The 22,336-nt window shown below is 36.9% G+C and overlaps 1 protein-coding gene across 2 annotated transcripts in view; it reads right to left on the reverse strand.

Annotated features, from left to right (window-relative positions):
• The window catches only part of RSRC1 (arginine and serine rich coiled-coil 1), a 165,473-nt gene that overhangs the window by 137,670 nt on the left and 5,467 nt on the right, over window positions 1-22,336 (reverse strand). For both annotated transcript variants that reach the window (XM_054835884.1, XM_054835883.1), the window contains exons 2-3: window positions 20,642-20,836; window positions 17,947-18,072 (exon numbers count right to left, since the gene is read on the reverse strand). In XM_054835884.1, the coding sequence (XP_054691859.1) occupies window positions 17,947-18,072; window positions 20,642-20,836 (321 nt within the window). The remainder of the gene's footprint in view (window positions 1-17,946; window positions 18,073-20,641; window positions 20,837-22,336) is intronic.

Genomic DNA, 22,336 nt, shown 5'->3' on the forward strand with positions numbered 1-22,336 from the left:
GAGAAGGCCAGATGCACATTAGATACGTATGTAAGTACATAAACTAACTACGGCATTATTGGATACACATTATTTTTGCATTCGGCACAGAAAACTCTATGTACTGTTTTTCAACAGGCTTTTTCACACAGAGGCAGGAGGGTGGGAGCAGCTGTGGCCAAAGGAAGTGTAATGAAGTGTGCTGGCTGGGATTTGGGAAGGGAGAACAGCTGTGTGAACAGCTCCCACTGATCTCCTGCAACTGTGAACTGCTCCACTCCCTCCCTGATGGCAGGAGGGGAATCTCTCCCCACTTGATTCCTTTAGCTTACACAGAGCTCACAACTTGCCCGACGTATAACTGGTCCAAAGGAGCTGAGGATTTTTGGCCTCACCTTTATCGGGGGGAAACATGTTGCATCATTCGTTTTCCTTGTTAATCTGTGCGAAGACTCGGCACTGCCTCTCTGCTAAGGCTTCACCTCAAATTAGGACCATCAGTTGAAGAACACATCTGTTTTTATATGAAGTGAATTTCTCTCACATCTTTCTTTTCTTAGAGACTGCCTCAAAACAGAACTCTTTTTTCCTAGACCTGCGTTCACGTAGCCATCTCATGATTGAGCGGAAAAAGCCAGAATTTAATTCTAATAACCCTTAGGTAATAAAATAGCAAAGAAACAGAAGTTAGTACCCTGTCCTGGCTACTACATAAACTAAGAAGCAAGCCACCCCTCCGATTCCCCCTCCTTTCTCATTCAAAGCCGTTCTAGCAGTCTTGAAGTTCTAGACTCATGAGCATAAAAACACATAAACCCACACAAACGTATGCAACACCCAGCTGCACGTATACTATATACAAACTTCCATATAAACCCAAAGTTAAGGTTGATGAGAGAAGTAATTATTATTCCAGTAATCTGTCATCAGAACGAAAAAAAGCTCAAATGGGTTGAGACTATCCAGCTTGTCTTCTGCTCACGCAAGAAGATAAAAGCTACTCAACCGCAAGGTGAGGCAAAACCAAAACGGTTGTTAGTTTGCCTCACAAAAATACCAGCAAAAAGGATTCCTTCCTCTCCTAACAGAATTCCAGAACTGCCACTGCTTAGGGTGAAGAAAAAGCAACCAGAAAAAGTGGGCTGTATGAAATGTCTCTTTCTTTAGATTGTATAATCCTGCAGACAAGACATTTTACATCTTTTTTACATTCTTAAAAAAAGAGGGAAAACTTGAATTCTACATGAACAAATAAGGTGGCGTTCTATCAGCAAGTAAATTCATCAGGCTTTGTAATTAATTTATACATACACATGCAGGTATTCTATTCTTTATACAGCTGGAATCTATTTTAAAAAGCAACGGTCCAGCTTACTTTCAGGACTCGCAATAAATACACCAAATTATTTATTTCTACATCACGCAGGCATTAGTGACTGCATCTGCTATGACAGGAAGATCTGTATGTACCACACAGCAATGAAAAAAGGTCAAATTCATTTTCCAGATGGAATCACTATCCAGGTAATTATTTGTTGTAAATTTGACAACACCTCCAGTATTATGTTAAAAAGTTACGGAACATAAATGAGAGGTTTCAAGGTTGAATTTTTCACTTCCCTGGTGCCTCTGAGAAGTTCAGATTAGTTACAGGTAAGTACTACTCGTCAAATAGCGACAGAAAAGACACTGCTTTATTTTTTGTGATTATAGAACATCTAAGATTGAGGCCCCAATCATGGTTCGAGCTTAAAGATGCTATAATATTGATGTATACTTACATCCATAAAAGACATTAGACAGCTGAATGAAATTACCTAAACAGATGCTTGAAATCAACTCATACCACGGGACACTAACTGCTCTCGAAAACTGCAAAAACCCCCAAAACCCAGCCCAGAGCGATACAGCACCATTGGGGTCAGCACGAGGCACTCGAACCAGTAAGTACCACCAGCACGGATCCAAAACTGAACCTACAGGAAAAAAAAAAACCTCTCAGCATTTCTCGTTCCTCAACACCGCAGCAAGCTGCAGTACCTTTTAAAAGGCAACAAAACCCCCGAAAAACCAACCTGCTTAAAGACAAGATTAAAGCATATGCTTGTCCTTAGAAACAAATACCTCATTGAAAAGACCGGAACTATCGAGACAGACTCAATTCACGTGACCAACAGAAGTCTCAAACAACACTTTGGAAATAATACTCGGATGAAAAGCTGTGTGGCTACTTTGACTTGACTCGTAACAAATTAAACCATTACTCTGTGGTCACAACTAAGAAAAATGGAAACTTTTTTCTTTAATTCAGTGATAACCAGACATTTTAGGATTAAATTAAATGAGATGTTACAAGTTTGAGATATTCCACCTATACTTTTCACCACAACAGGTTCATGCAGTGTATAGAAAGACTTTTAGAATACCATCTTGTTTTCCCAAACTAAAAAAAAAACCAAAACAAAAACAAACCCCAACAAAAAAACCCAAACAAAAAACCCCTTAACATATTTCATGAAAATAGCTGTAATTTGACTATAGGATCAAGTCTCTGAAAATTAAGTCATAAAAGGGCTTTAGAAACTCCTGAAGCACACACACAAAAAAGCAAAACCATATCATGCCATGCTGTCAAAATCTTTTGAAGACACCACATAAACAGTTTGTATATTTTATTACTATTTTTTCAATATATGTTCTATAAATGCAAAGATAATTTTCTAATTTACATGCAAGTTAAATGCATCTTACTTTAATATTTTGTATTTTACAGAAACACAGAGTAGATAGAGGAAAGCATGGTCTTTTTTTTAATATTCTCCTAGATGAATACTGCAGACTTTATTTGCTGGAGACTGATGAAGAATACATAGCTGACAGGCTTATCAGCTCCAAAATCTACTTTACTGGAAGTTATCACCTATAACCCTGCTGTGTCTTTCCCAAACCCCAACTCTAATGACTAATTAAAAAAAATCCAAAGGGGGAAGGGAACTCTGAAAATTCCACTTAATATTACAAATAAAAAAATTTTTAAAAAGTGTTGTTGTCATGGAACCTACAATTGTTACACAAGATACTGTAAAATAAAACATACCAGAAAGAAACAACAAAATCTGGGTTGTTTTTTAAAAAAATACATAAAGTAATAAAACTACTTGGTTGCTATACTTCAAAATATATTATGACTATTCTGATCAATTGATGATACTGATCACAAACCACTTGATATTAGTCCCAATTTAAATTGATTGTAATAACAGTCAATTAAAATGCAATTTCTACATACCTATGCCTTCATTTAAAAAAAGGTTCTCAGTCGTCTTATCGAATTCTCCTCTAAGCTTTGCTTTTTGTTTAAAAGCTAAAATAACAAAACCTCCCAAACCCATGAAATAATTACAGACCGGCACTGCACGGCCTTCCCGAATCTGCAAGAAGCCTGCAACAGCAGCTGTTACGCACTGCGCTCAACTCGATTTCGAAACCCGAAGGCAAGACTTACAATGTAAACTGTATTATTTCCATCACTGGGAACATTACCAGAATTATGCAGTTAACAAGCCATCTCCAAAAATAAAACACTGCCTATTGCGTCCCTCAAAGGCTTCAGCGATTCTCTTCCCACCAGCTACATCACGACTCCCAGAACATCGACGCCGTTATGGGGAAGTTGGAGGAGAGGGAACAGGAACACAGTGAGATTTCAGAACTGAAAGACAGTAACACGTATTAAGCTAACAACGTACGAAGCAAGGAGAACTTGCCTGCCAGCCCTCCGGCACCTTCAAGTGGTCACTGACGTCCCCGTGCCGGCAATGACACCGCCAGCCGCCCGCGGGTCATTGTGCTGGCAGACGCTTGGTTTACTCCTGTGCATTTTTCATGTCTCTCCAACTTTGTTTTCCCCTCCCACACCTATTGTTTCCTGCTACTAATCAAACTACCAAGTCTTTGGGGCTGAAATTCTATTTTGAATGCTCAGCCATGCTGCCGACAGCACGCTAACAGCTCGATCCCTGTCGGGCACTTCCCTGTTCTAAGTAACAGAGGCACGTTGACTAACCACAGGCAATCAAGATAATACCATTCCTCAGATGAGATGATATCATCTCTAAATCTATTGTACTTCACAGTTGCAACACACTAGAAAATTGATAACTTTGGTTACCAAGCCTCAGTTTCATAAGATGCACCAATCTTGCAATCTTATCGGTTTACTGTAAGATATGTTCTGAAATAAGGTCAAGACTTCATTGTATTATTTAGATAATTTGATCTTTTTAATTTAGCTGAAGCATGGGAATACTCCACAGTTCAGATACCTTACCACAGTCTTCAGGAAAGCTTTCATCAGAACACTTGAGAGCTTACTTTACCCTGTTGCCTGATCTGCAACATCCAGACTTCTGATGCTCCTTTCAGGCTCAGGTTGAGCAACACCACACCCCAACAACCCTTAATTATCACCCCTCCGATTAAGGGGCTCTACTGACTTGGACTCGAGATTAGAGTTGCAATCTTATGCATGTTTGCAGTCCGCAGCTGGAAAACTGTTGATATACGCCGACTTTAGCAACTACTTGCTCCCTGGGTCCAGCAGGCAGGACAATCAAGGGTGTAAGGCGTGTAACTGCGCAGATCTTGTCTTTGTCCTGTAAATCAGACACAGCCAAGGACCCCGTCGGGAGAGGTCGCTGGTCTTCTCCTTGGGGAGCGGCGAGGCCCTACAACAGCATGGACACACACTCCTTCCGTTCTCTGTATTCACGTTGGCTCTGCCGGCTACCTTGGTCTGATTTACAGGCTTTCCACAAGTAAATGTAACAGCAGACTGGAATCATGAAAAAGAGAACCCTTCTATTCTCACTTGATAGTTAAAATTTTTGATGTCAGAGGCTTGAAGAAGAATAACCAGCTGACTAGAAATTAATAATGGCGAATAAACGGATAATAATTTAAATTGAAGGCTTGCTTGAAATTCGCCTACATTTCCTACTTCTCAGACGTATTTCCTATTTGCTGTTTGCAGCTGCTGTCTGCCTCCCCGTTGGAAAATAAGATACAAAGCAATGTTATGAACAAACCCCATATAAATTCCCATTATATTCACATTTTTGAGGAATGGACAGTTTTCAAAAAAAAAAAAAAAAGCCTTTGAACTTTTCACAGACAAACAAATGAAGCAAAAGATTCAGGGCAAGAATAGCATTAACTCCAACTTGTGGAAGGGGCATGACTAATTTGCTCACTATGTTAAATTTTATATTTTTAATTTACTACTTCTGTTTAGCCATTTACTTGAAAAATATGAAATTTTCTCTTCTCTGGTTTAGTAGGAGAGTCAGGTCCAGATATATTTTGGAAGCTCTCACCAGAAAGAGAGCTGCTCTACCTAAAATGAAACCAAGTTATTAGATTTTTTTTTTTTTTAACGTGCATTTTATTTTAAAATATGCTAAAACAAATTTACAAAATCTTGACAAAAGATCCTCTCCCAAAGTACTGTCCCAACAGCACAACCTTTAATTGTACACCATATTTTTGTTACGGGATAAAGCATCTTTACTCAAACTGTTAAAATACAGTGCATTAAAGAGTTCACAAAAGATTAATGACTTGAAAAAACTGCATTTTATTAGTCAAAAATGAGATACAAATTTATAAACTACATGTCAATGAAAACAGGTCAGTCATATTTTCTCCCAACACACAGAAAAAAGGCATCTAGAACAATTTGCTGTGAATTTCACACGGCATAACACTATTGAACAGTGCCCCAGTGCTGGGAGTCTGCAGAGAAATAGCACAACATCAATTTCCTAGCAATAGTTTTGATCATCTACAGAGCAGCATTTCCATTGCCACGTATTTGATGGGACTTCATAAAATAAAATTCCTAACAAGTATAAATAAGAAAGGCCATTTGTATTTTATACAGTTTTTCTGCGCTGAATATTTGTTTACAAAAGTGATCTCTTCTCAAAGATTACCATTATAAGAAGTCTCAAAATTAAAACAATTTTCAAAACATGAAAGAATTCTGCAGCTTTCCTTAAGAATTAGTTTATATTTTAGTTTACGCTACCACAATTCACTTGCCTTAACCTCTTATCTGTTATATGAACTAATATTTCATAAGTGACATGCTTTGCTTTTTTAAAAATGAATTTTCAATCTTACACTTTAACCATAATCCGAACAATTATTTTTTTAAAACTTATGTTTTAACATTAAATTACTAGAACCACTTTTTTTGTAGCAAAAATGGCAAAGCTGACCTTTATTTTATTAGCCTACAATTTGCTCACCGGTGTTTTCTTAAGCTATATGAATGGCTTATGTACATTGACAACATCCCACAGATGGTTACGATTACGTTCAACAGGACAACGCGCTCACTGAAAACTTTCACAGACGCTTACCTAATGGGATGTCACATTAAATCTGACCGAGTAAGATAAAATAACTACGTACTAATTATAACAGCTCAAAAAGGTCATTTTCAAATGATGGTCACAAGAGTTGTCATGTAATTATTGACAGAACCGGAGCACTAGCATTCACATAAGAATGAGTTTTTAAACAAGCGTGATTATTACACGGCTTGCTTCTGCCAGAAGATGTCCTTGAATATACATAGCTGTCAACATCTTGGAAATAGATGCCCCTAACTACAAAACTCTGGTAAACGTCAGAATTCGATTTGACTACTACTTGCTTCCTCTCTTAATGCTTAATGACTAATTCCTCAGAGATACCCTTAAAAGCCCTAAAATGTTGTCCTTGGGTAGAAACTTTCACTCGGCAATCAATCGGGAGCAAATTAGATGATTGTGTTGAAATGTAGTGCACTGTTTAAGCTAACAAATGAATGAAGAAAGGTAGTATATGGGAACATATGCCACTACACTGAAGTTGCTAAAAGGGTCTGTTGGAAGAATATTTGGTTTCCAGTGAAGCTAATATGCTATAAGAAGGGACAGTGATGAAAGAATACCAAGTCATATGGAAATCCAAATATAGTGACAGACACAATTATTTTACTAATTGCTAATGAATACAGTCAAGTGGCTTCAAAAAGCCAAACTTTGCTTGGACTACTTCAGGTTTTGACCTCTGCATGAGCAAATGCATTTCAAACTGAAGCCCACCAAAATTGATTAACGGCGCCAGCCAAGGCCAGCGTGTAGTTGAAGCTTTTTTCCATCTATCACATGGCCCCAAGGATAGTTAAATGAACCTTAAAATGGCTACAAACAGCTCAATGACTACACAGACTCCTGCCAATTAGAAATAATTAGGCAGTCATTTTGGTGGTAAGTCTTTTTAAGTGCATACATAATGATGCAATGATGCTTATTAGCGATCTCACATGAGCTATGCTCAAACAGCCTGGAATAATTATGCAACTATCACAAAGCCTTGCACATCTCTGTACTTCACCTTAATGCATTTAAAAATCCACTTCATTACCTCCAGTAATTAATCCTCCATTAATTGCAGGAAAAGCCCAGTTTACCGTGCTTCGTTTCTAATTATCTTATAAATAGTTATGGTTCTAATTAATGTGTTCATTAAGCTGAATATCTTTCTCAAAGCCACGCTCAGAGCAAAGGTTCCGCTTTTGAGAGAAAAAGCCTAACTAGCCATAAGGTGAGGCCATTTTGGTTGTATTTGCTTTTATTTTAGTATATTCAACCTCCTAATTGGCATTTAAAATCTAATTTGGAAGAACTTCAAGAAGACTATATAGTAGAAAAATAGGAAAAGGATTTTTTTTTTTTTTACCCATTCTCCAATCAAGAAGCTTAGAGCTTTAACAGGAAAACTTTTAGCATATCTTTTTGATATAGACTGGTAACAGATTTTTCAGTGCTGTGCCACAGATTAATTTAAATTCTATTGCAATTTATCTTAGCCCTGCATGTTTCCGTGTAAGAGAAGCAAAAAACTATGGAAAAAAAAAATAGATATCTAACAGTATATGTATAATTTTTAAAAAAAACATACAACTGCCCTTACCTTCATTTCTAATAATATAAATCAGCAGTACAGAATTACAAAAAAAATAAAATCAGTTATTCAAGCTGAGCAGAATATAACCCTTTAAAGTCAATGAGTGTTTCTCAGTTTGCCTTACCAGGAGTCGATATGATCCTATGAAAACCGCAACTGAAGAATATTTTAAAATAATATTTATGGATAAGGAAACTCCATATTGAAAGCATATGTTTCACAGTATTTTGAAGGTATGCATATATGAATTTGTAGAAAACTTAGAGCTTCGAGAAAAAAATTCTACAAAAGTATATCCAAAACATTTAAGTTACAGTTAATATTAAGGTATAGATGTTAACTTCCTATCTTTTCTATATATTTCAATTTTTTAAAAATATACATTATATTTAAATTCATCTCTCTCCAGTTACACTATGCAAAACCAAATATAAGTTTTCACATTACTTAAACACTATTTTAACAGTAAAAATACAAAGGCTCTACATATGCCAGAAATTATCTAATATATTTTGGTAATTTTTCCTTCCTACAACATCACACCTTAGTAAAAATCTGGAATCACTCAAGTCAAGTGCAGCTTTGCCATCGACTCTGATAGGGCCAAAGTTTTATACCAGTAAATCTATATTAGGACCAGATGAAGCATTATCATCTATACATATTCTTGATCTTGCATTTGAGGGAGACACGATGCCTCGCCTTAGACTCCGGCAATTTTCCCCGTTCACAGTGCCTTACTCCAGCTTTAAAATTGCCTCTCACCTGATCTCAACTGGAATGATCCAGGCTCGACCCATTTTTCCCCAAACCACGTTCTCCACATGTGGCCATCTTACCCTGTTCTCTCGCTCCTCACTAAAGAGGGGAAGCGAGCGCCTTCAGGCAGGTTGGCGCACTGTCCCATCCTGAAGCACACGTGTGGGAGGAGAAGAACAGGCACTCAAGGGTGAAGGGACAGGCAGGAAAGTGTCACAGTACCCCAACTTTAATGGGCTTAATCTGGCATGAACTTGCTCCCAAAGCACACTTCGGTCATTATAGCAACAAAACCTGGCAGCTGCGTACCTGGCTCTTGGAGTACAGTTGATTTATATGGCATAGAGCTTGTTTGCACAAAAGCACCACTGTAGGCAGCAGCTACCGCCCTACTCACGAAGACAGCAATGCCCTGCTACTGAGCAACGGCTTCAGCTGAAATCTTGGACAAAAGCAGCAACCAAAGAATTCCAGGGCATATACGCTCATTTAGAGAGAAGAGTGATCAAAACCAACAGCAGAATCCTCTAAAGCAAGAGTCAGCAACTATCATCTCTGCCACAAAGATGGATTCTGAATGGTACACAGCAGGGCGAGGAGCAAAGAACCATAATACCTTGAGAAAAAGAGCTAGGAAAGGCGGTGGTTCCCAGGTCCTGGCTCCCACGAAGTTCCAGACTAGCTTCCAGCCACAGAGGCAAGACATTACTGATGAACAACATCTTATCTCCCTGGCAATTAATTTCTAGAAAAATATTTAACCTCTAGTTTGAAAAAGCATAGCATCAGGCACAGCATACTTCAGGTGTTGCTGACCTGTGATCCAAGGCAGCTGGTTATAAGAACAACAGTCTTGTTATAACTGCCCCTCATATAACTCCAATGAAATAACACAAGAGTAATATACAAAGATAATTGAGAAGGACTAGGGTAACCAATCTATTAATATGTAAAGTAAACGTAGCAAGGAGTCTGTGGAAGAAATAGTAATCCATCATTAAAACTACTGTGAACAGGGAAGCTGAATTAGGGCTGTATGTGTAATCTTAACTCTGGCACGTACAACTTCAGCAAGGTTGATTTAGGGACATTCAACAAAATTCAGGTTAAATTTTTGAAATACACGGGGTTGACAGCTACTTGTATTCTACTGTTACAGGGTAACTGTTAATCTGGCTAGGGTTTTTTACATTCTGATGCATCCCATAGAAAAGGTATGGTAAGCCACTTTCTAGGCAGAAATACACGTATTTCACCTGCATCTTTTTAAACTAGATAGTGTTACCATCATGTGTTATTACAATTAAAAAGAATGAAAGATGGGAATAAAGTAAACAGTAACATGTTTCTACTAAAGTCTACAATTTTGATAATCACATTCTAGAAACTAACATTGGAAACAGCAGCAGTGTACTACAGCAAACGATGACGGTCTTATATTACCAATGCATCTTTAAGACATCTGCTATATGTTGGTTTGCATAGCTGCCTCTAGAAACATGATCTCTGCAGCAAAAAAAAAAAAAAGATTCTATTTCATGGTCAGAGCTTTGGTAGCAGAGAAAAAGAGGATTAAAAAAAGGTAAAAATACACAGTAGTTTAGAATGTAGATGCATCAAAATCAAAAAGCCAATTCTCCACTAAGGGGAATCATATTCTTCTTCTTGTCTTCTTCAGTACCTTTTCCCAAACAGAAAACTGAAGCATAAAAAACTCACCCCCCCAAAAAAACCACTAACCTGCAAATATACCCTTTCCCAAAGGGAAAAACAAAAGGTTTTAGAAAAACAAGAAGCTACGCTGAAAGCACATCCTGTGCAGGTAACACCTGGACTGCTTTAGAAATAAAAAGTTTTCATGTAATTAGACTCAATACTTAGCTCTAAACGAGCAGCACTTATGCATTCGTATCTTTTTAAGGCTTTTTTTTATATATATATACACACACACACACACCCCCCATTGAAAGGCATCAAAACAACTGTCACTAGCAGCTATCTGGCCTTATTGATAACTTAAGAGCCCTTGGCATTGCCTTATGAAGTTTAATTTCCCAAAGCAGTCAATTAGATCTCGGTAATGTGCTCATTGGTGGGTTATTGCTCTAGGATGTCTTTTGTGCTACTGCTTCACCTCTGCATTTTTTCCAGTATAGTCATGTAGACAAACTGTTAAGTTCCTTTTGAAAAAAAAGTCAGTTATTACAGCTGAAAAATATTTTTAGATACTATTGGTGATACAACCTGTAATGCAACAAGATCCTAAATAAAACCTGCAGGTTTTGATTTATTGTGGGGAAAAAGAAGAAATACGATCTGACATTACCATCCACACAAAAACTGAAGATCAGACGAGCAAACTCAGTAATCTGAATTTCACTCGTTCTTCCCTGCCCAAAGCCTTTATTTGAAGTTTAATGAAAGAAATACTACGATATCTTAAATATACATTCTAATGGACCAAAGACTCCAAACTTCCGCTTCCTCACCATTAAGAGACAAACGTGTAATATTTACACTCATTCCTTACATAGTTACATGGGTCTGTACAGCTAGTTGCATGCAAGTATGTTAATTTGTATAGCAAGGACAGAGGAAAAAAAAATGCTAGGCAGTGGATCCAAACTGTCAAAGAATAGTAGCTCCAGTAGTTATTACCAGGCAAAAAAAGAAGTAACAAAACACTTCAAAAGAAATATTCTGATTAAATAGCATTGCTTGATTTCTTATAGGACTTCTATCTGCTTCTCTTCTGAAAATTCTTGGATCCATTTCCAAAGGAGGTATTTCCAAAGTATTTTTACAGATTAAAACAGCTTTTCAACACTGTCTGACAATATGTGCCCAACCTTGTTCTTCACAGTTGTCTTGACATTTCTTGTTTCCTACAGCAGATACGCAGAGCGAGCCACGGTCGTACCATCTCCCTCCCCTCGTACCTATATCTCACTGCTCCAAGTCAGGACTGCTGCTGTTACTCAAACTTCACTTCCTAATTCCTTCCTTCTCCTTCCCATCAGACAGTAAAACTCATATTGCCTGATGTCTGTAGGATGGTCAATTCAGAAAACCTTCATTTTCCTCCCTAAGCCTCCCCATTTCCCCAGAACAGCTAACATCACCTACGATAACGCTTATTCCCATAGGCAAGACCTCTACTCTTCAACTGAAACGACCTTCAACTTTAATCCATACATCTGCATCGCATTTAGTCTTTCTTCTTAAAAATCAGTCTTCTAAGTCCACACAACTGCAATTCATCTTATTTGTGTGATGATCTTTACGTACTATTTGAGCCATTCCTTTCTCTTTTTGGTTTTTTTTGTGTGGGTATTTTTTTTTAATGGATCTCTCCTCTACCTCCTCCTGTCCCTCCATAAACTCTCAGTCTAATTTACAAGGCCCCTCACAATTTTGCTGTTTGTTTATCTGCCATTATCTCTTCTACTACACATTGCCACTGACATTAATGTCTACCTCAAAATGTACATCCCTTTTATCTTCCTCTCTCCATAGAACCTTTATTTTCTTTTCAGGCTGATGCTGCTCTAGAAAATTCTTCCTGAAGTTGTTAATAATTAAAACTCTACGCTGTAATCTATTAGAAGCTATCCATTCGTGTGTGCTAACCAGAACAGATACAGCCTGTAATAAAAGGGAAGGTTTGAACAAAAGTTAGTAGAGATTATGTCTTGATGCAACACTTGTTATCAGCCGTAAGATATGATAAACCAGGGGTTTAATTTGGAAAGACCCTAACACACAAATACTACCACACTAAAATAATACAATGCATGGAAAAAAGAGAGACTACTCGAAGACAGACCCATTCCTATTCACCTTTCCAAGCAACGCAAATGCAAAAGCATTCAGTAATAATACTGTTTATATCTTTGAAAAGTCTTACAAACAACATTTCACTGTGTAATATCAACTCTTTACTAAAATATTTGCTAAGAATGGTTTGGATTTATTTTTAAGAAGATATTATAAAAGGAAATTTTCAAAGGCAAAACCAAACCCTCATGCAAAAGATAACTGGCTCTTGCCAGTATTAAAAACTGAAACCTGCAAAAAGCTTCAGATCTTCCCTCTATAGTGGCACGCGATAAAGAACACAGGTAAACAACCCATACATAGCAAGGATTTACAGCTTGCCCCAGCCATGAATAAGTGTCTGAATGAAGCCATGACCTTTCTGAGAACAGATCAAACCCAACGGTGAGTATTTCTAACTCCAGGGTAAGCACTGTATTTGTGTTTGAAGCAGCAGCGTTGAAAATGCATCTAGAGCAGGGTGGTGGGGAATTCTTTTCTTGTAATTCCATAATCACTGTGTCTTATAAACCAGGCAATGCAAATTATTGCACTATCTTTAAAGATCACTACATTTGTGAGCCTGGCTATTCAGTACATATACCAACACAGCACTGTTTTAAAGAAATTAGTGGGGTTTACTATTTTTTAATTTAATGACCCTTTTCACATTGCACTTCTCTGCATGACTAGAGAACCCCATTTTTAAATATTACAAACTAAGTGCTAAGCATGAAAAATTCTGGCAAGCTACGAGGGTTGAACATAAGTTAATTCTAGTTTACATTGCCAGGATAATGGCAACTTCAGTCAACAAGCTGCTTTTTCATTCCAAAACCCAAGCCTATTCCCAAGCCACCCATAAGACGTTGGTTGCCCTGCCACTGGACTGCAATGAGATGCACAGATTTCAATATTAAATCAATTAGACTGGAAGAATGGGAAAGAAATAAGATGTAACCATGTACTCACACACACACACAGGGAAAAAAAAAAACAACACAGTGATCAAACGTTTCCCTTGCTGACAGTCCAAAGGCATCAATTCTACAAACAGGATTCCTTTACGCACGGTATTTTCTCTTCTTAGATATGTATAGATGTACTACTAGCTGTTAGTGTGTCAATCTTTAAGTTGAACTGCATTAAAGATATTTCAAGGCAGCAGTTTTCAGTTTAACGTAAAGGGAAAAGCCAAAAGCACTTGGCAGACAATAAAAACAAACTTGCATATTTAAAGGCAATTACAGTGAAATACTCTATAATCACAGAATTGTATGAAATCAAGGAATAAAGGTTAACATATTTTGGTTAATTCTATTTAAAGCTACATGAATTAAAAGATTTGCATTACAAGTTCTGATGCAAAGTAAGTATTTTCATATACGATTAACTTGCAGAACAACTGCAGAGAAAACTCTAAAAATATTAACAAGACTCTATCCACACAGAAATTATATGAAATCTGAGTTTCTCCATTCCAGAGAAGCATAATATTCTAATAAGAACTATCCTAATCTTCACCCAGCAATAATTTCAAGATGATATTATTATTCTCATTTCCTTGAATAATATCCATACTCCAGGGCCATTTTCCTTCTCATATTCAATATCATGCATGCTTGTATCAAGATTCCTTTCTTCATATCCTGTCACAGTATCAATCACTGCCTCCTGTCCACTCAATCCACTTTTGATTTATCAGCCGCCGTCTTTCTGGACTCCATAACTCGACCCAAACCATTTTAGCAAGACATTGACAAATAGCACCCAGTATCACATCAACCTGTTCCACTTAGTAAACTAAGAAACAGTAACTGTGACATCTCTGCATAAGTATTCCGTTCTATTCCCCAGACTGATGTATATTAATGAGGAGATGGTATTTGAAATGCTTCTTCCACATCAGCATCTAATATGATCAAATTAGGAAATGGGATGATTTATTAAATTTCGTAGAGCTGAAATATTTCTTTATATCACTATATGTGTGGTTTCAGAAAGTGAGCTGTTGCTTTCAATTTTTCTACTGAGGATGTGCCTGCATTTCACAGACGAATTATTGTCTTTAAAAAGATTGCAAGAAGGCGAAATGTTATTAAGCAAATGCTCAGTAAAACAAACTAAATCAGTTTTAAAATTCCTAATTTAATGTAAATCTTGGTTGTTTTGCTGAAATTCAGTTTGTGATCTTATTAAGTCATATTTGCATTGTACTATCTTGCTGTAGGACAGCTTTAAATTTATAGCATTACTAGGAAGCTCCACTTTTTTGACTCTAAAAAATGCATCTAAAATAAAATAGTTATATTATGCACGAGTTTTCTTATCTTCTAAAATAAAGTACAAAAAAATCATTTTAGGTTACAAAGAATACCTACTCAAAATATTTTTAAAACATGTCATTGTAAAAAACTAACTTTTCAAATTAAAACTTGGTATTTCAGTATTTTACACAGTTGGAGCTCTGTAAATCATTCACTCACACAAAACACCTATGTTAGAGAAGTTATTTAAAAAATGATATTATGGCCACATATTATACTTTTTACCAACATTTTCACTACCTTGAAAACCAAACTATCTTAATTTGATGGGGGACTGTGGAGAAAGAAGACATTATGGGATACAGAATTTGTGACATCTGCATGACTTATACCAAAAACAAATCCAGTGTTTTAAAGGTACCACGTAATATGAATCTAGTTTTCTAGTGTCAGTCCCACTCCCATGGGGGGGGGGGGGGGGGGAATTAAAAAAAAAAAAAAAAAATCAGTTGCTCAAGTCCCAGAGGCGGTATGAAGATACAACAGTAACGTTACAAATACAAGCAGCATAGAGTTGATCGTCACTTTACTGCTGTATATCATGGCTTTTCAGGTGGGTCAGTGGATTTTACTCCCTGCCATTGGCAACTAAGAAGTGGGAGATCAACAAGAATACTTTAGTGGGTAACACACTCCTTACTACACTAACCCAAGGTGGCTGCCTAAGTTACTTCTGATCATTTTATCAGCTGGTTTACCTGTTTTCTTCAGTACTTACCTTTAAAAGTCATATGAAAACAAGCTGCCCCACCCCAAGCAAAAAATTAATGAAATACAGATGCCAAATTCTTACGAAAATTCCACTTCAGTGCTACAAAGACATACATTTCCCAAGACAAATATTGTCTCTTTGCATTAACAGCTCTGAATGAATTTTTCTTGTCCGATTGCTTTTTTAATTCATTTCAACTTCTAGTATCCACGACCTCCAACAGCAAGGGCTTCCACAGCTTAATTATGAAATATGTAACAACCGTCTCCTTTTGTTTGACCAGGATCTGCCACCAGCTGACTGACTTCACTTCATGCCTGCCCCAGGTCTTACACTGGAGGAGATCAGAAACACTCATTCCTTAATCATCATTCCCCACCATTTATTTTTTTTTATACCCCTCCATCACATTCCCTCTTTTCCCCACGATGTCTATTCCAGCCCGAAGACTCGTGATGTACTCAGCCCTCCTAGGAAAGCTGTTCATACCTTCGATCGAGTGCACAAGACAGATTTTGAGATAGCAAAGAAAGGAACTATTTAGCATTGCTGCAACTGCCTCACCGCTAAGAAACAGAGAAAACACAGGCCTCTAGTAGCAGCTTTCTGCAACCTATTAAACTCTTCTCCAGAAGTAAGATTAATCCATGGCTTCTCAGTGTAACATTACAGCAGAGAGCAGACTCGAAAAAAATTACAGTGAAGGATTCAATGTGTCCTGTTGTGTTTAGTTTTATGCTTTGAACATTCTAGTTTTATGCTTTTAACATGCCAAAAAACTCTTCTGTTATAATTTAGGATGTTATTTATAAATATTTTCCCTGAAGAACCATGTCTGTGAATAGTAACATCATTTAAAGTGACATGCAGCTATACCTTCATAGCTATAGTACTGAAAAAGCTAGTATATTTTATGCATAAAATATTTTATACACAATATTTCCTAGCACAAAATGAATTGGACAGTAGGCATGTTTTTAAAGTTTTTAGGTGCATAATTTCCATATATTGCAATGCCAATTAACATCTGTAAAACCCTTGGAAAAGATGACCATTAGACTATGTCTAATGAGATCTGCAATTTATACTTATTACAGTAAACCCAAGATCTTTAAATCAGGTTGTCAGATTTCCTGATGCTGAATATCTGACATACTGTGTAAAAGCACCTTCATTTTCACCTTATTCTTTTGACATTTTGTTGTTCTAGAACTGATTTTGTTAGCAAAACAGTGGATATTTACGGGAATATTTCTACACACAGCGCAGCAGCTTATCCGGGGTCTACAGCTTAGATGGTAGGTATACTCAAAGAGAGATCACACAGTTTAAATAATCAAATTGCTACTACAAAGGCACTGCAGCAATAAGTGTCCAGGCAACTACTGTAATGAACAGCTGTGAATAAGTCATGAGAGAATACAAATAAGAGAAAGTGAAACGTTTGTGTCTTTCAGCAACAATTTTTTCAACATTTAGATGCAACAGCTCTACCTATTTGGTATAGGAAAATGACATGTTTCACTAAATTCTTGGTGCAGGTACATAAAATTGCCTGGCTGAAGACCTGTAAACACATACCAAAAAAGCTTTGATCTGCCTGATACACTCAATAATTAAATTAAATTAAATAGAAAATGGTAACAGTAATTCTGATATCCAGGGATAAGATTTATTTAAATCTTTTAATTGAAAAATATACACACACACACACACAAAAATGGAGCTTCTTTCAATCACAAAAGTATGAAGCAGATTTTATAATATGATTTGCAACATGGGATTAAGATTTAAATATTTAAATTACGTTTATTATTGAGAATATCCATTTGTCACAATCCAATTTATCAAAAATAGGTATCTTTAAATATTAAGAAAAATATTAAGAAAAATGTGCATAACTAAATACTCCTCTCTTTCCAAGGGAAATACAGATGAGAAAATAACAGTTTAGTCCGATCTTCAGGGAGCTGGTGTTATGCATGGGAGTTACGGAAATCAGTAATCAAAAAAAAAAATCTACAAGAAGTTTTCAGATGATTACAGTTAAACCAAGGTGACTTTATTAGTGTTTTTTGCACTTGGTCAAACGCAGAACATATAACTTATCTTCAAAACCAACTGTTCCACAAGTGTAATTTAAAGATTTAGTGTATCAAAAAGCACAGCTCAGAGGTTTCAAATGCGGAAGAGTTTCAAGTGACATGTAGTTTAGACGATCACTTGCAAGCATTATTTCTAGTATATTCCAAACTCAGTAACTATATGGAGATTTTAATTGAATGTTTTTACAGTACAGAAATAATAATTCTTTTTCCTAGAAAAGAGTCTTACCTTCTTGTTCTACTTTTTGATCTCGATCTTTGAGACCTGTAGGATTTGCCTCTGCCCCTTGATCGGCTACGACTACGTTTTCTTCTAGAACCATATGAAGAACTACTGCTCGATCTGTGTCTCCGTCTAAAACAAAACCATGCGATTAGTATGCTACTGCCTCTAAAAAACAAACAAGCAAACAAAAAAACAAAACAGGAACAAAAATCCTAACAGTTTACTTGAAAGGGACATACAAACCTGTGGTGTTTGTATTACAACATGTTGCAGAAACCTCAAATACCCCCATTACACTGTAATAAGTAATTCACATCCACGTGGGCAATGCCTGTCCTAAAAAGCTTACATTTAAAATACACAATTCAAGACAGAAAAGGGGCAGAAGGAGGAACAGAAGTTAACTGATTTGCCCCAAATCATGCAATACCTCAAGGGCAAAGCCGGGAACACAACCCAGCTCTCAACGGATGTCAGTCCCACGACCAGCTCATTGGAACTCGCTGCCTCTTTGCCAAACGTGAAGCTGAAGAAACATTTAGACCTACATTCTCAGCAGGATTTACGCAGAAATACACCGTATGGGATAAGGACTACAACTCCAGTGCTAAAAATGAAATTCATGAAATGTTAACTTCTGCATCACCACTCTATAAAATTATTTCCAGCCATACCATGTACATACATAAAATGTAAACACAAGCATGTATTTTAAACTATGTATGCCTAAAAATATTTTCTGTATCTCTCTCTCTCTCTGTATAAACTTAGAGATTTGTTATCTCAACTTTCATAACATGTAATCTTTGTTCTGCTCTGATGTAGATAGATCCTCCTTTTTTATGTACTATTAGTAATCAAATAATCAGTATTAATTTATTCCATTTGAGCTTGGAAATCTTCTCCTGAGTTCAGTCAGGAGTCAGAATGGTACTTCCCTCCTCCCTCCCCCCCCAACCTCCCCATTTCATTTATTCAAAGAATAAATTCTTCTACACACAGGAGAAAGATGAAAGCATACATGCTAAATACATAAATCAAACCAACTAATCCAAAAACTGGTGGAAAGGATACCTTCCAAGTCTTAACCTGTTGTAAAATTTTGTCTCCATCTCCCTAACAGCTAATTAAATAACAATTACAATCCTTATGAGAACCTCCATATTTTTGGGCTTTATTACGTTTGAGTAGTATTAAAATATAACACCACATAGAAACATTTCTCTAATTCAGGATGAAGTCGATGTGGTACGTGCTTACCTAGCATAAAGGAAAAGGTGTTGTACTACGCACAAGTAATGCTGCAGTAGTCCAAACCAGAAAGGATATATAGGTTAACTACTAAAGAACGGGTCTTCATCTGAAAAAGCAATGCAACGTTCCTGCTAAATGAAGATGAAGAAGAGTAATCTTAGAGACTGCTGCTTTTGGTTCTTCAGGGTCAGGGGTAAATCCAGCAGAACCCCAGCGTGTAATAGTGACTTAACTGCCAGGAGCGAATGCCCTAAACTGAGGGCAAAGCAAAGGTGCCAGCCAGATCCTAGAAGCAGACACTTTCCTCTTTTCTGGATTCAATTTAAGTCAACTGGTCTTCGTCCAGACTCTAATCTCCCTTCAAGCTCTGTTTTTATCTGCGAGATAGCCATGCCTGCACTGGACTAAAGAGATTCATAAAGCTGCATGTCATCAGCATATTGTTGGCATCAAAGCCTATGTCATCTCGCTGTGTCCCCTTAGGGCTGTATGTAGATGCTAAGCAGGAACAGAAGAAAGGGGGGATGGAAATAAATAAGAAACCCCCCCCAACCAGCCAACTTGCCCCTCACCGACACACTCTTCTGCCAGCTAAAAAAAAGGTTTGTCAGGAGCACTTTCCAACATATTTACAATGCAGCAAGACACAATGAGTATTTTCCTGCTCCACTTATTAATAAATTGACTCCAGGATCACCGCAAGTCAGACAGAGACAACCATGCTATCTAAAAAGGTCAGGTACTGAGAGTGGCCTCTGATGAGGGAAATACAACATTTGGTCAAGAAAAATTTGGTAGATACAGTCACATGACCCATGTTCTAAACACCTGGATGACAACTGTATTCTGTACACCTACAGAATAGCATGAATAATAGTGAAAACTAGCTGCGCTGCAAACATATAGACCTACTGTAAAAATCACTCTAAGTCCTTCTATTGAGAGAGTCTGCCTTGCTGTCTGCCAAGACCTACTTGCTTTATTACAACAGAGAAAAGTAACACAGAATAGTCTATAACTAGTTGAATGAAACTATTTTTCCAACTGGCATTAATACATGAACTATTGTATTTCCAAAAAGACATGAGAAATTCAGTATTTGGAAGGAGGAGAAAAGAAAAGTTATTTTAGTTGGTTGGGTTTTGTTTGTTTTAATGAGGAAGTTACCTTTGGATCTGCATTTTGTATATACACTGCTTTTGTATTCTTGGAGGAGGGGAGGATGTTTTGGGTTTTTTAGTGGGGGTAGTGGGCTTGTTTTTTTTCTTTAAACGTGAGTGGAAGTATTGCCACATCTTCCAAGATTCTGAGCAAAACTTTGCTGTAAAATTCCAACCTAAAACTGACTCCACTCTAGATTCCAACACCTCTGGCTTTGTACCGTAACAGGAAAGAGCCCAATTAGTAAACAACTGCAACAGACAGTAAATTACTATAAATGCACCTTTTCTCATAAGAATGAGAACGAGACTGGAGATCTCGAGACCGCGACCTTGACCTTGATTTCCTTCCAGATTTTTTACGGCTGTATGTTCTGCTGTCTGAGGAACTAGTTGAAGACGAACGCCTGCGGTGTTTCTTTTTCCTTCTGCTTCTGTTCTCTTCTTCTGTGTCCGAAGAGCGACGTCCCATTTTAAAACTACATAAAAACAAAAATTCTAAACTGTAACAAAGTCTTGTGTCCATGTTACACTGCTATAATACATATAAGTATATATAATGTCTGTGCATATGTAAACAAACATACGGTCATACCATTTTTAAAAGTTTAATAGGAATAGAAAATTTGGGTTGCTTGCAAAAATAAAAAAAATTAAATAAATCAAGACATAAGATGTCAACAAATTCATGTTACCAAGTAACTTGAAATTTACATTGTCAGCAAATCTGAATTAATTTATTACAGTGGTTTTAGATTGTGCAATTAAAATAACACATGGTTTTGTCCTACTTGTTACAATTAAAATACGCATTGAGAGAAAAAAATCTAGAAAGTTATTTTTTAATTCATTTAAACTAGAGCTAGGTTGATTCTGATTCTCAGTTTAGATCCACTCAATTTTAAATTCCTTTATTCCAAAATCAGATCAACAAATACTAAACTTCAGAAATGTTTCTTGATTGTCAACATGTTTACTTGGACAAAGTTTACAGACTTTGATATCAGATTTAGAAAAAAAACACCAACAGGTAATGGGGAAGCCTGCCATTCACTTAGCTTTTGCAAAGACTATCATCTTGATTTTGAACTCCCAAGAGAAAAGTTTCATTGCTTCACAATTAAAGGATTGTCGTATTTCTTGACTTTCCAGGTTTCAAAAAAGTGCATAATGCTTTAAAGTTATTTTTCTGTCCTAGCTCTATCCACCCAAGACTCGAGACCCCTCTTCACACACACTTCAGCTAATGGCAGTTAGTAACAGCCCCTCATCCCAAGAACAAACAGTTATTTCAAGGCTCCCCAGCTACTTCTGCACTGGGAAAACAGGAACTCATAATTCTTTAACATTCATATCAACAGCTAGATCACGGATATATTTTGCCACAATATCACCTGTCTTTAACCAACACTGAAATATTACAGGTCCTCATATTTCTAGCATAAACAGGTTGAACTTGTTCATTTTCTGCACACAAACTTTTGCCCTTCCTCACACCTTTTATCACCTAGGCAGCAGGCCCTGATCTCCAGGGTAGAGACTGAAAACAGAACAAAAGAGAAATTCACCTTTAAGTACGTTTATGCTCAAATTCACAAAAGGTTTACATGCAAATACAAGTCTTGATTATGCTAGGCCCTTCAGTCAAAATGCATGATTCAGGAAAAAAAACCCCAACATGTTTAGTTCCACAAAGTCTCTTAAACTTACATTTTTACCCTCAAGAGAGCTAAAACTGTTTTGCATTACAATCCTACATTGATATATATATATATATAAACACCCAAGCAGGCACAGGATTTGCAAAGCCAGTGTACTGTGACCAAGTTTTCCAAGGGAGCCTTTCAGGCAGCTAGCTACATTCAAAGTACAATAAATACACAGACAATGTTGCGTTTGACAGAGTTTGAAGACTGTGTCAGAGATGCAGGTTTGCTCATCAAATTGAGATGTGCTCTTCCCACGCTGCTAGTCCTAAG

The sequence above is a fragment of the Grus americana genome, chromosome 9 (assembly GCF_028858705.1).
Source record: "Grus americana isolate bGruAme1 chromosome 9, bGruAme1.mat, whole genome shotgun sequence".
NCBI classification, from domain to species: domain Eukaryota; kingdom Metazoa; phylum Chordata; class Aves; order Gruiformes; family Gruidae; genus Grus; species Grus americana.